Raw genomic sequence first — 14,403 nt, 5'->3', positions numbered from 1 at the left:
GGGGGGGGGGGGGGGTGCTGCTGCACTGGCCGAAAGGGAAGGGGATACAGGAGGTGGTCGGGACAGAGGTCCCCCGACTGGAGGGTGAGGGAGACGTGGACACGGGATTGGCCCAGAAAAGGAGTTGGCTAGTCGGGGGGGGGGGGGGGGGGGGGCGCCCTTCCTTCCTTCCTCCCTTCCTCCCTCCCTTCCTCCCTCCCTTCCCTTCCCTTCCCTACGGTTCGGAGTGCAACGAAAATAAACGAGGTATTCAAGGCCTTCTATGAAGAGCTGTACAGATCCCAGCCCCCAGGGGTGGGGGGAAGAGGGGATTAGACGATTCCTAGACCAACTGAAGTTCCCGAGAGTGGAGGAGCAAGAGGCGGCTGGCTTGGGGGCACCAATCGGGTTGGAGGAGCTGAGTAAGGGTTTGGGGAGTATGCTGGCGGGGAAGGCCCCGGGGCCAGACAGGTTCCCGGTGGAGTTCTATAGAACGTATGTGGACCTGTTGGCCCCGCTACTAGTGAGGACCTTTAACGAGGCAAGAGAGGAGGGGACCCTGCCCCCGACAATGTCGGAGGCGACAAATTCCTTGATTCTAAAGCGAGACAAGGACCCACTGCAATGTGGATCATACAGGCCGATTTCGCTCCTCAATGTGGACGCTAAGTTATTGGCAAAAGTGCTGGCCACGAGGATTGAGGACTGTGCCCCGGGGGTGATTCATGAGGACCAGACGTGATTCGTAAAGGGCAGGCAATTAAATACTAATGTGCGGCGGCTCTTAGACATGATAATGATGACATCGGAGGCGGAGATAGTGGCAGCTATGGACGCGGAAAAGGCCTTTGACCGAGTAGAGTGGGAGTACCTCTGGGAGGTGTTGCGTAGGTTTGGGTTCGGGGGAGGGTTTATTAGGTGGGTTAAGCTCCTTTACAGCGCCCCGGTGGCGAGTGTGGTGACGAACCGGCGGAGGTCGGAGTACTTTCAGCTGTACCGAGGCAGGGGTGCCCCCTGTCCCCCCTGTTGTTTGCATTGGCAATCGAACCCTTGGCCATATCACTCAGGGAGTCTAATAAATGGAGGGGGGTGGTCCGCGGGGGAGAAGAGCATCGGGTGTCGCTATACGCGGATGACCTGCTGCTGTACGTGGCGGACCCAATGGAGGGGATGGTGGATATCATGCAGACTCTGAGGGAATTTGGGGAGTTCTTGGACTATAAGCTCAATGTAGGGAAGAGTGGACTTTTTGTATTACAGGCAGGGGACCAAGAAAGAGGGATAGGGGACCTACCGCTGAGGAGGACAGCGGGGAGTTTTCAGTATCTGGGGATCCACATAGCCAGGAGTTGGGGGGACCTACATAAACTGAATCTGACTAGGTTGGTGGAGCAAATGAAGGAGGACTTCAAAAGATGGGACATGTTACCGCTCTCGCTGGCGGGTAGAGTGCAGTCGGTCAAAATGGTGGTCCTCCCGAGGTTTTTGTTTGTGTTTCAGTGCCTTCCCATCGTGATCACCAAGGGCTTGTTCAAAAGTGTAGGTAGGAGTATTCTGGGGTTTGTGTGGGCAAATAAGACCCCAAGGGTAAGGAGAGGGTTCCTGGAACGCTATAGGGACTGAGGAGGGTTGGCTCTGCCAAACCTAGGGAGCTACTACTGGGCAGCAAATGTGGCGATGATCCGCAAGTGGGTTATGGAGGGAGAGGGGGTGGCATGGAAGAGGATGGAGATGGCGTCCTGTAAAGGAACGAGCCTGGGGACGTTGGTGATGGCACCGCTGCTGCTCTCGCCGACAAAGTATACCACGAGTCCGGTGGTGGCGGCAACGCTAAGGATCTGGGGTCAGTGGAGACGGCACCGGGGTGCAATGGGAGCGTCGGTGTGGTCCCCGATCAGGGGTAACCACCGGTTTGTCCCGGGGAAGATGGACGGGGGGTTCCAGGGCTGGCATCGGGCGGGGATTAGAAGAATGGTGGACCTGTTCATTGACGGGACATTTGCGAGCCTAGGGGCACTGGAGGAGAAGTTTGAGTTACCCCCGGGAAATGCATTTAGATATATGCAGGTGAGGGCTTTTGTGAGGCGACAGGTCAGGGAATTCCCGTTACGAGAAATTCAAGACCGGGTGATCTCCGGTGTATGGGTCGGGGAGGGCAAGGTTTCGGCAATACACCAAGAGATTAAAGAAGAGGGGGAAGCGCTAGCAGAAGAGTTAACGTGTAAATGGGAGGAGGAGTTGGGGGAGGAGATCGAGGAAGGTTTGTGGGCTGATGCCCTGGGTAGGGTTAATTCCTCCTCCACGTGCCAGGCTCAGCCTGATACAATTTAAGGTGGTTCACCGAGCGCACTTGACGGGGGCGAGGTTGAGTAGGTTCTTTGGGGTAGAGGACAGATGTGGAAGGTGTTCAGGGAGTCCGGCGAACCACGTCCATATGTTTTGGTCATGCCCGGCACTGGAGGGGTTCTGGAGAGGAGTGGCGGGAGCAATATCTCAGGTAGTGAAAGTCTGGGTCAAGCCAAGCTGGGGGCTAGCAATATTTGGAGTAGTGGATGAGCCGGGAGTGCAGGAGGCGAAAGAGGCCGAAATTCTGGCCTTTGCGTCCCTAGTAGCCCGGCGAAGGATCTTGCTATTGTGGAAGAAGGCGAAGCCCCCGAGCCTGGAGGCCTGGATAAATGACATGGCTGGGTCCATAAAGCTAGAGAGGATTACGTTTGCCTTGAGAGGGTCTGCACAGGGGTTCTACAGGCGGTGGCAACCGTTCCTAGACTACCTCGCGGAGCTTTAGAGGAAGGTCGGTCAGCAGCAGCAGCAACCCTGGGGGTGCGGGGGGGGGGGGGGGGGGGGGATTGTTTGAGGGGATGGATGAGCAGGAGATAACAGGGAGGGTGGGGGAAACTGGCACGTGCGGGCGAGAGCCAGTGTATAAAGCTCTGTAAATATACCATTTTGCCATGTATATATCTTGCTCAGTGCGATTTTGTGTTATTTTGTTACGGGGGGTGGGGTTATTGTTTGTAAGGGGAAAAAATTGTGGTGTTAAAAAACTTCAATAAATATGTTTTTTTTTAAAAGAAAGAGGAAGAAGTGGTGGAGCCATGGCTACCAATGGTTAAACTATTTAGACAGCTGTAGACATCTGAGCATTTTGCGGCTGGAAGAGGTTAGAGGTAGAGGGACAAGGCAGTGTTAGGGGTATAAAAACTAGAATACCCCGTGGGGCAGCACGGTAGCATTGTGGATAGCACAATTGCTTCACAGCTCCAGGGTCCCAGGTTCGATTCCGGCTTGGGTCACTGTCTGTGTGGAGTCTGCACATCCTCCCCGTGTGTGCGTGGGTTTCCTCCGGATGCTCTGGTTTCCTCCCACAATCCAAAGATGTGCGGGTTAGGTGGATTGGCCATGCTAAATTGCCCATAGTGTACAAAATTGTCCTTCGTGTTGGGTGGAGTTACTGGGTTAGGGTGGTGGTGTGGACCTTGGGTGGGGGTGCTCTTTCTAAGAGCCGGTGCAGACTCGATGGGCCGAATGGCGGCCTCCTGCACTGTAAATTCTATGAATACGCTTTTTAAAATTGTTGTATGCTTAACTGGATGAGTTTTGGTGAGCGAGCAAAGGGGGTGTTTTATTTTAAAAACAATAATGTGATACAATTGAAGCACTCTGATTAGTAATAACCCAATGTAACTAACAACATTCATGATTTAAAATTAAAAAATTGATTTTGATTCCCTCCTAACAAGATTGCTTTATGTAGATGAGAACACCTGATGAAGATGGCCCAGATATGCAATATATTGTTTGTATGAACAATGTAATTATTTGGTTCTAGCTGAATGTCCAAGATTTGCAATAATCTTGGGGAATTGCTTAAATTGCCTGGCCGGTGCACTGGCCTTGCACATGCTTCTATATGGAAGTTAATTTGCTTTCTTAAAAATTTGGTCCCTAAATTACATCATTCTGCAACAGGAAGTGAATGTCGGGTGAATGCCCTGCAGTTATTTGTAAAAAGTTTGAATTCTCTGCTTTTAAAGGGTGAAGCTGACATTGGAGGGTTTTGAGGAGGAGGAGGAGGAGGATGAAGATGATGACAAACTGGTTACTACCTCAGTGCAGAAAATGTCCAATACTTTAGAAATTTCCTTAATCAGCGACAGTGGATACAAATCACGTCATTCACAACCAGAGTGTGGATATGCCTTGGAACCTGGACAGTGGACAGAGTATAGCATTCAAACCATGGAACCAGATAACCTGGAGCTCATTTTTGACTTCTTTGAGGTATGATAATTTTTATACTGTGTGCAGTTTTTAATCAAAACAAAAAAACTTCTGAGGGAACTGTGTAAATTGCTGATGATCAACTTGTGTGTTTTGTGAAGTTCGGTGTTGAAGGAGAGAACTGATTACGAAACCTTCATATTGGAAAAGGAATTACTATATTCAGTGCGGAAAATTATTGAAAGCATAGTCTTTGTCGGCCATGTTTGTACCCAACACCACCTAACTGTAAGCAGCAGTGATGAGGTTCTCCAAAACAGTGGAAATAAACAATGTTTTTCAATTTATGTTCAGCAAACTTTATATGATTTCTTGGGTAATGGAACATGTTATAGGTTCACTGTTTACTGGTTAGGAAATGTAAGGCTTCTGTTTCAGTCCTGGTGAGGCTTTGAGCAGGTTATTCTCCTATTTTAAGCCTCCACTTGTAATTCATTCTGGAAAAAAATCCTTCCGTACTGATCCGATTTTGTCATTTTACATAGCCTCTGTGTGGCTACCTGTCTTTGTTGGTGTTTGGCTTCAAAATTGGCACCGGCTGCTGAGGAGCCAACAGTCAACCACAATGCATCTTCCATTGCCTTCCAGTGCAAACCTTGCTCCAGATTCTACAAGTGCATGTGGTAAAACTGCTTGTTAAAAGAAAATTCTGCCCACCTGCATATATAGGTACTGTTTGTCTATCCAGCTTAACAAAGAAATCTTCCAACCTAAGAATTAAGTGTATATCGTACCACATCATACTCAGTTAGCAAAACATGCTATTGATAGGTGGAGAGACAGAAAATTCCATTCTCACTTTACCTCTGATGTTGGATATATATTAACCTTTGAATAAAGACACTGAGTCAGGATCAGCAAATGGTGCTATTGGCTGTAGGTGGAATGTTCAATCCCTTACTGATACTTGAGTGGCATGAGTTCTCATCAATGCAGTCACTTTACTGTTCAAGGGCATTGATTTGGGAATCTTGTCAGGTGTGGTTCTAAACTGACATCACCGTATCAGCACAACCCAACTTCACCAGAGAGAAAAAATGTTAATCAAAGAACTTGGCCCCTTTCTTCATTCCCACTCCCTGTGGGAAGTTTTTTTAAAAATCGAAAGGCGAACCTGCATTACTTTGAAGAACAAGGTGGAAATGAGTAAACTTCTACTCCACAAAGTCTTTGGGCCTTTGTTGACAGTGCATTAACTCTTGATGAGCATACACCCAGACTCTGTTGGTAGTTAGTAAAGATGTTGGATGAAATGAATATATCTACAGGTTAGCCTTTCTGGATTCGGCCATTGAAAACATTCTCTTCATCGGCTTTTCATTTTCTGATTTGTCTCACTTGGAATATATGGTTTCCTATCTTTGATATCGTTCTCTTTAAAATGTTCAATTAGCTCTTGGTGTTGCCTCCATTCATTGTCTGAAGGAAATTTAGATCTGAATAAAGCTGTTAAGCAACAGGGTAAGAAAGTACCACATGAACCATTAAGGCCAAGGCAAAGGAGGAGTTGTGTGACAAAAAGTCAGATGAATTTTGAGAAGTAGTTAGTAAAAATATAAGAAAGCAGTTGAAGGCACAGCTGATAATAGATGATGCAGTTGAGTAAGAGCAGATGGAATGGATGAGCAGGAAGTAATGCAGCATAAAAATATTATAAGACCAATTGGCCTGCAAGGAAAAAACCTAACCAGGAGAGTGTTGGTGGTTGGTGTAAGTGTTTGGAGTGACGATGGCTTGGATAGTGCAGCATAGAAAACCTGGAGGTGCAAAGAATTCCAAAAGTTGCAGGCGAAACGGGTACCAAATTCAATACCGTATACACACACAGACTTTGGAGATGGAAGGGTAGTTGACTGGTAATCAGCCAGGATTGAGGGTTGGAAAATAAATTTGGGGCAGGGGTATTGAGGAATAGTTCAGTACATTTCTTTCGACTTTTACTCCCCTGGATATGTTATTTTCTTTATTTTCCAACATTTTATCCATTAAGAGCATTTTGGATCACTGTATTTTTAAATATTGTTTAAAGTTGTACCTCTTGTGTCTATTTTTCAGGAAGAGTTGGGTGTAGCAGTAGTGCAAGGTGATGCACTACCTGGCCTTGTAGGAACAGCCTGTCTTCTATCTTCAACAATTATAGAAAAATCCAGTGGAATTATCACACTTCCCATCATGAGTAGAAATTCTAGACAAACTATTGGAAAAGTGAAAGGTATTCAAAAATGTAGTGTATAATTTGAAATTATGCAGTTAACAAATATGCATACAATAAGCTAGTCATAATCATCTACAATTGTCTCTGTTCAATATGAAGCTTTCCTATCGTATATTCATATTTAACCCTTTGGGCAATAATTAGCGACACAAATATCCTTTGGACAATAGGTAGCAAAGTTTTAAAAACTGTGTACAGACCATTTTTGGTCAATGATGTTACATAATTAAAATAATTTTGGGTAGAAAATAGTTCTAAATTATGAGCACCATAAATTATCCAATGGTTCAGTAACCCAGATTTTAAAAGCTAGAAGAATAAGGTGCTTGTGCAGTAAACCTTTTTGTTTTATGTCTCCCTTTGTTTTCTATTTCTTTGCCAATTTTATTTTCTTTCTCTTTCAAATCTATTGACTGGTCATTGTAGATGATTAATGGTCAGAATCCATGAAATTAAGTGTAAGGTGATTTTGCATCAAAATAAAGTCTAATCCACGATCCCTTTTGCATGCCAGCTTCCAGCAGTAATAGCTGAGTAATAATAATAATCGCTTATTGTTACAAGTAGGCTTCAATGAAGTTACTGTGAAAAGACCCTAGTCGCCACATTCCGGCGCCTGCTCGGGGAAACCGGTATGGGAATTGAACCCGCGCTGCTGGCATGGTTCTGCCAGCTGTTTAGCCCAGTGTGCTAAACCAGCCCCTAATGTAATGTCGAGAACCAGAATTGTGATCTTTCCTCACTAAACCTAATTGCCCTCTGAGCTGAGATCTGTTAATACTGGATAGACTGAACATCAAAGCTGGCACCTTCCTCCTGTTTGGGTTTATTTCCTACCATAATGCAAACTATACCTATAATTATTTGTGAAATATGTCATATTTTGCTCACCAATTTAAAATTTCAAGTATGATTTGAATCTCAGAATTGTTACAGCGCAGAAGGAGACCATTCAGCCCTTCGTGTCTGCAGCAGCTCTCCGAATGAGCATTTCACCTTTTACCATTCTCCAGCCGTCTCCTTGTAAACCCTTATTTTCAAATAATCATCCAATTCCCTCGAGTGACCTACCCCAACACTCTCAGTGCATTCCAGTCCCTAACCACTCGCTGTATGGGAAAAGCTTTTTGTATTGCTTTTGCTTTTTTTAGCTATGACTTTAAATCCATGCCCTCTGACTCTCGATCCTTCCACCAATTTTCTGCACTCTCTCCAATGCCTTCATTCACATCCTTCCTAAAATGCAGCAATCAGAATGTGATGCAATACTACAGCTGAAGTCTATCTAGTATCTTCCACAAGCTCAGATTAACCTCCTTGCTCTTGTACTCTTAATAAAGCGTGGGATACTTTAAAGACACTTTAAAAATTGCCTAAAAATACGATCTTGTAGCATGGTAATTAGCTACAATGGTTAAAGTTTTCACTTGAAAATAATTAACATATTATTTGTATTCCATTTTTAAATAGTTTGATGATGGACTAGAACTGCAACCTCTGTCTATGTATCAGAAACCTGAGTTCCAGTCCTATAAGTCAAAGCAAGTTTTATTAAGATTTACATGAGCATATTCTCAGACAGCACCACAGAACACACACACAGACGTGCTTTGCTGCAGATGATCATTGAACTCCACTTTCCAGATCGCTTCTGTTTTATCTTTTTCTTCAGATCGTTTTGTCCTTTAAGCTCGCACACAAGGCCATTACATCGCCTCCATGACCTTAATTTCTGATTTTACAGTGGCTCAACATAACAAAGATTTAGTTTCTGGTGAGATCCGGAGATAAAAGACTCCATAGCACGGCCTAAGGACATAACATAAACGGCCTTATCTATTGAGATTCACATCAAAAGATAAACCATGGATGTATTCATAAAATTTACAGTGCAGAAGGAGGCCATTCGGCCCATCGAGTCTGCACCGGCTCTTGGAAAGAGCACCCCACCAAGGTCAACACCGCCACCCTATCCCCATAACCCAGTAATCCCACCCAACACTAAGGGCAATTTTGGACACTAAGGGCAATTTATCATGGCCAATCCACCTAACCTGCACATCTTTGGACTGTGGGAGGAAACCGGAGCACCCGGAGGAAACCCACGCACACACTGGGAGGATGTGCAGACTCCTCACAGACAGTGACCCAAGCCGGAATCGAACCTGGGCCCCTGGAGCTGTGAAGCAATTGTGCTTTCCACAATGCTACCATGCTGCAAATTCTTGAGACGGCTAGCACAAACCAAGGTTATTTTATATCAGTTGCATCCTTCGAGGTTTTACGGTTCCACAGATAATAGCCTATTTCATAAGTCTCTGAAGAGGTTGCCTTTTATCTATAAAATGGAGTATTTAATTATAATTAAATTAAAATGCGACTAAATCTACTTCTTTAACAATATGAATTGGATTGTGAAGTACTAACCACTTCTGTCTGTCTTTTCTGTGAACATAGTTGACTACCTCATAATTAAGCCTTTGGAAGTCCATATTTGTGACATGTCTCCTTCCTTATCCAAGTATTGGAAACCAAGAATGGCTTTAGATGTTGGGCACAGAGGTGCTGGAAATTCATCATCTGCAAAGTAAGTGTTAAATGAGTTTAAATTCTTCCTAATTCAGTAAGCAGTCATGAGAAGTGGTGGCACCTTTTGTACTGTGATTTAATGTTATGTTAGCTGAGAATTTTTCAAACTTGTCTCAAAACTGCACCTAAAATACCAAACCATAATATGTGGTGCTGCAGTTGCACAATTTCACACCTTCACTTGTATTCTGAATCTGCATTCAGCTAGTTTGTTTCTGAGAATAATTATCCTGGTTTGAACTGTTCTTCAGAAGGTGGCACATAATTCATAGTGTGCGATATAAAATTTAAAGAATAGCTTTTAAAACTAAACATTGAATTTATATCTGCTCTCAGTTGAAATAGGTATAAAATTGGGTTAAAGCCTAAAATTTGATTTTATTTAAGTAGCCACAAACAGTAGGTGCTGGCAATTTGAATGTGTCTAGCCCTCTTTAGCTGAGAGTCTGACATGGTGAGATATTTATGTGCTCTCTTCCCTCCTGACCGCCACAATGGCTCTTGATGTAAGTTGTAGGCCAACCACACATTCATCAGCATGCGAGATACCTCTGCCCATGAACATGGGGCTATGGGAACAATAATTTGTTCAAATTGTTGCTCGGAGAGAAAATCTGGACAGGAGCACTTTGTAATTGTGGTTCGGAGATACCTCTTCTCTTCTCCTTCATCCTTAATCCTCAGTCTTCATCTTCCTGACCTTTTTTTCTTTTTCTTCATTCAACATCACCAGTGTAAGTGCAGGTGTGTGATTACGTTGATATGTTTGCAGTAGTGTTTTCCATTGTAAATGTGGATTTATAAAGGAAATGTAAAAATAAAGGCAGACTTAACTTCAGCATGGCGACTGAATTACATCTGCAGTCACAATGTTGGGGGTTTACTACAGGCCTCCCAACAGCCAGCGGGAGATAGAGGAGCAGATAGGTAGACAGATTTTGGAAAAGAGTAAAAACAACAGGTTTGTGGCGATGGGAGACTTCCAACTTCCCCAATATTGACTGGGACTCACTTAGTGCCAGGGGCTTAGACGGGGCGGAGTTTGTAAGGAGCATCCAGGAGGGCTTCTTAAAACAATATGTAGACAGTCCAACTAGGGAAGGGGTGGTACTGGACCTGGTATTGGGGAATGAGCCCGGCCAGGTGGTAGATGTTTCAGTAGGGGAGCATTTCGATAACAGTGACCACAATTCAGTAAGTTTTAAAGTACTGGTGGACAAGGATAAGAGTGGTCCTAGGATGAATGTGCTAAATTGGGGGAAGGCTAATTATAACAATATTAGGCGGGAACTGAAGAACATAGATTGGGGGCGGATGTTTGAGGGCAAATCAACATCTGACATGTGGGAGGCTTTCAAGTGGCAGTTGAAAGGAATTCCGGACCGGCATGTTCCTGTGAGGAAGAAGGATAAATATGGCAATTTTCGGGAACCTTGGATGACGAGAGATATTGTAGGCCTCGTCAAAAAGAAAAAGGAGGCATTTATCAGGACTAAAAGGCTGGGAACAGACGAAGCCTGCGTGGAATATAAGGAAAGTAGGAAGGAACTTAAGCAAGGAGTCAGGAGGGCTAGAAGGGGTCACGAAAAGTCATTGGCAAATAGGGTTAAGGAAAATCCCAAGGCTTTTTACACGTACATAAAAAGCAAGAGGGTAGCCAGGGAAAGGGCTGGCCCACTGAAGGATAGGCAAGGGAATCTATGTGTGGAGCCAGAGGAAATGGGCGAGGTTCTAAATGAATACTTTGCATCAGTATTCACCAAAGAGAAGGAATTGGTAGATGTTGAGTCTGGAGAAGGGTGTGTAGATAGCCTGGGTCACATTGAGATCCAAAAAGAAGAGGTGTTGAGTGTCTTAAAAAATATTAAGGTAGATAAGTCCCCAGGGCCTGATGGGATCTACCCTAGAATACTGAAGGAGGCTGGGGAGGAAATTGCTGAGGCCTTGACGGAAATCTTTGGATCCTCGCTGTCTTCGGGGGATGTCCCGGAGGACTGGAGAATAGCCAATGTTGTTCCTCTGTTTAAGAAGGGTAGCAAGGATAATCCCGGGAACTACAGGCCGGTGAGCCTTACTTCAGTGGTAGGGAAATTACTGGAGAGAATTCTTCGAGACAAGATCTACTCCCATTTGGAAGCAAATGGACGTATTACTGAGAGGCAGCACGGTTTTGTGAAGGGGAGGTCGTGTCTCACTAACTTGATAGAGTTTTTCGAGGAGGTCACTAAGATGATTGATGCAGGTAGGGCAGTGGATGTTGTCTATATGGACTTCAGTAAGGCCTTTGACAAGGTCCCTCATGGTAGACTAGTACAAAAGGTGAAGTCACACGGGATCAGGGGTGAGCTGGCAAGGTGGATACAGAACTGGCTAGGCCATAGAAGGCAGAGAGTAGCAATGGAAGGATGCTTTTCTAATTGGGGGGCTGTGACCAGTGGTGTTCCACAGGGATCAGTGCTGGGGCCTTTGCTCTTTGTAGTATATATAAATGATTTGGAGGAAAATGTAACTGGTCTGATTAGTAAGTTTGCAGACGACACAAAGGTTGGTGGAATTGCGGATAGCGATGAGGACTGTCTGAGGATACAGCAGGATTTAGATTGTTTGGAGACTTGGGCGGAGAGATGGCAGATGGAGTTTAATCCGGACAAATGTGAGGTAATGCATTTTGGAAGGTCTAATGCAGGTAGGGAATATACGGTGAATGGTAGAACCCTCAAGAGTATTGAAAGTCAAAGAGATCTAGGAGTACAGGTCCACAGGTCACTGAAAGGGGCAACACAGGTGGAGAAGGTAGTCAAGAAGGCATACGGCATGCTTGCCTTCATTGGCCGGGGCATTGAGTATAAGAATTAGCAAGTCATGTTGCAGCTGTACAGAATCTTAGTTAGGCCATACTTGGAGTATAGTGTTCAATTCTGGTCGCCACACTACCAGAAGGATGTGGAGGCTTTAGAGAGGGTGCAGAAGAGATTTACCAGAATGTTGCCTGGTATGGAGGGCATTAGCTATGAGGAGCGGTTGAATAAACTCGGTTTGTTCTCACTGGAACGAAGGAGGTTGAGGGGCGACCTGATAGAGGTCTACAAAATTATGAGGGGCAAAGACAGAGTGGATAGTCAGAGGCTTTTCCCCAGGGTAGAGGGGTCAATTACTTGGGGGCATAGGTTTAAGGTGCGAGGGGCAAGGTTTAGAGGAGATGTACGAGGCAAGTTTTTTACGCAGAGGGTAGTGGGTGCTTGGAACTCGCTACCGGAGGAGGTGGTGGAAGCAGGGACGATAGTGACATTTAAGGGGCACCTTGACAAATACATGAATAGGATGGGAATAGAGGGATACGGACCCAGGAAGTGTAGAAGATTGTAGTTTAGTCGGGCAGCATGGTCGGCACGGGCTTGGAGGGCCGAAGGGCCTGTTCCTGTGCTGTACATTTCTTTGTTCTTTGTTCTCCTTGAAAATTATGCCATCCCTCACTTCGCCGTTAAGGCTGCATTTAGTCTCGACTCAACAAGTATGATGCCACAGGACTTGTCCTTTTATTCGTTGGGAGTTCTAACATAACCAGTGCAGTCCATCTGCCTGACCAATTTTTCTTGTAATAATTTGTTAAAACTGAAACAAATATAAACTCCCAGTATCCTCCTGCAATAGCTGCGAGGCTCAACAGTTACTCGGCAGATGAAAGTTAACCAAATTTTAAATTTATATTCAACTCCATACAAAGGAGGGCGATGAATTCCACCTTACTCCTAGACTCTTGGGCTGCTCAACTGCAGCTCCTCACTCTTGGACCCTGCTCAACCGCCATTCTGCGTACTCTGCCCGGCTATCACACGTCCCGAAGCAACCTGTCGTATTTGTGTTTGGCGTCTCAGCAATAAACACAAGTGTCATTCATTTTTGGGGGGATGTTTTCTTTGTTTCCATTTTAAACCAAAATGCCTACTAATGCTTGGGAATTAGTAAAAATGATAATTTCATGGGTAATTTCTGAAATGATTAAAGTGTACATGTATTATAGTGCTCACCTTTTTTTAATTTGTGTTTCAGCCTCGCAAAGGTTCGAGAAAACACAATAGCTTCCTTTAAAAATGCCGCTAGTCATGTAAGTAGAATAAACAACTGCTTTTCTTTTTTTAGAAAATATTTTATTGAAGCATTTATAATTTTAACATTTAAACATTCTAAACAAAGCGGTCAGACACGCAACACCATCACAATAACATACCCAACTTCCTGCCCGCCCTACCTCTTAACTGCCCGTATATTAGATTCCCTATCCTTATTCTACAATGCCATGCCTTCCTTTTTCTTTCTCTCTCTCTCTTCCCCCCCCCCCCCCCCCCCCCCCCCCCCTTCTGCTGACGGTCAGTTTTCCTTAAAGAAGTCCATGAACGGCAGCCACCTCCAGTGAACCCCTGAATTGAGACTCTTGAGGCAAACTTAATCTTCCCCAGCCTGAGGAACCCTGCCATGTCACTGACCCAAGCCCCTGACTATGGAGGCTCCGAGTTCCTCCACCCCAGCAAAATCCATCTCCGGGCCATCAGGGATGCAAAACATTGGCCTCTCTCCCCTCCTGGGCCCCCAGATCCTCCGACCCCCCCACCAAATATTGCCATCTCTGGACTCAAGTACCCCTTCCTTACATGACGTCCGCAAATCACTACCAGAATCCCCTCTGCTTCGGACACGCCCAAAACATGTGTATGTGTTTCGCCGGGCTTCCCCCTCACTGCCCACACCTGTCCTCCACCTCCTCAAAAAACCTATGGACCACCTTGAACTGAAGCCTGGCACATGACGAGGATGAATTGACTCTCTTCAAGGCCTTTTCCCATAGTCCGACTTCCAACTCCCCGCCTAACTCTTCCTCCCACTTCCTCTTCATCTCCCCAATTGGGACCCCTTCCCACTCCATCAATTCCTTATATATTTCCGAGGCCCTCCCTTCCCGAACCCCTGCTTTTGACATCACCTTATCCTGCAGTCCCCTTAGAGGGAGGCAAGGGGAGCTTAGAACCTACCTCCGGACAAAGTCCCGTACTTGTAGGTACTGAAATCCGTTCCCACTCAAACTCCTAATCTCTCCAGGCTCGGAAAACCCTCTTCAATGAAGAGATCACCAAATCTCTGATCACTCCCACTGCCACCTTCTAAAGCCCCCGTCCAGCCCTCCGAGAACAAAACGGTGGTTGTCACAGATCGGTGACCACACCGACCCCCCTCCAGCCTCATGTGCTGCCTCCATTGCCCCCACGCCCTCCGGGCTGCCACTGCCACTGGGCTTGTGGAGTACCGAGCCGGTGAGAATGGCAGAATTGCCGTTAACAAAG

General features: G+C 45.5%; 1 protein-coding gene across 3 annotated transcripts in view; it reads left to right on the top strand.

Moving 5' to 3' along the window:
• Window positions 1-14,403, top strand: part of gpcpd1 (glycerophosphocholine phosphodiesterase 1) — a 93,724-nt gene that overhangs the window by 44,952 nt on the left and 34,369 nt on the right. For all 3 annotated transcript variants that reach the window (XM_072505955.1, XM_072505945.1, XM_072505961.1), the window contains 4 exons: window positions 4,017-4,263; window positions 6,319-6,475; window positions 8,936-9,065; window positions 13,118-13,172. In XM_072505955.1, the coding sequence (XP_072362056.1) occupies window positions 4,017-4,263; window positions 6,319-6,475; window positions 8,936-9,065; window positions 13,118-13,172 (589 nt within the window). The remainder of the gene's footprint in view (window positions 1-4,016; window positions 4,264-6,318; window positions 6,476-8,935; window positions 9,066-13,117; window positions 13,173-14,403) is intronic.

The sequence above is a fragment of the Scyliorhinus torazame genome, chromosome 1 (assembly GCF_047496885.1).
Source record: "Scyliorhinus torazame isolate Kashiwa2021f chromosome 1, sScyTor2.1, whole genome shotgun sequence".
NCBI classification, from domain to species: domain Eukaryota; kingdom Metazoa; phylum Chordata; class Chondrichthyes; order Carcharhiniformes; family Scyliorhinidae; genus Scyliorhinus; species Scyliorhinus torazame.
This window is presented reverse-complemented; position numbering and strand designations above follow the sequence as displayed.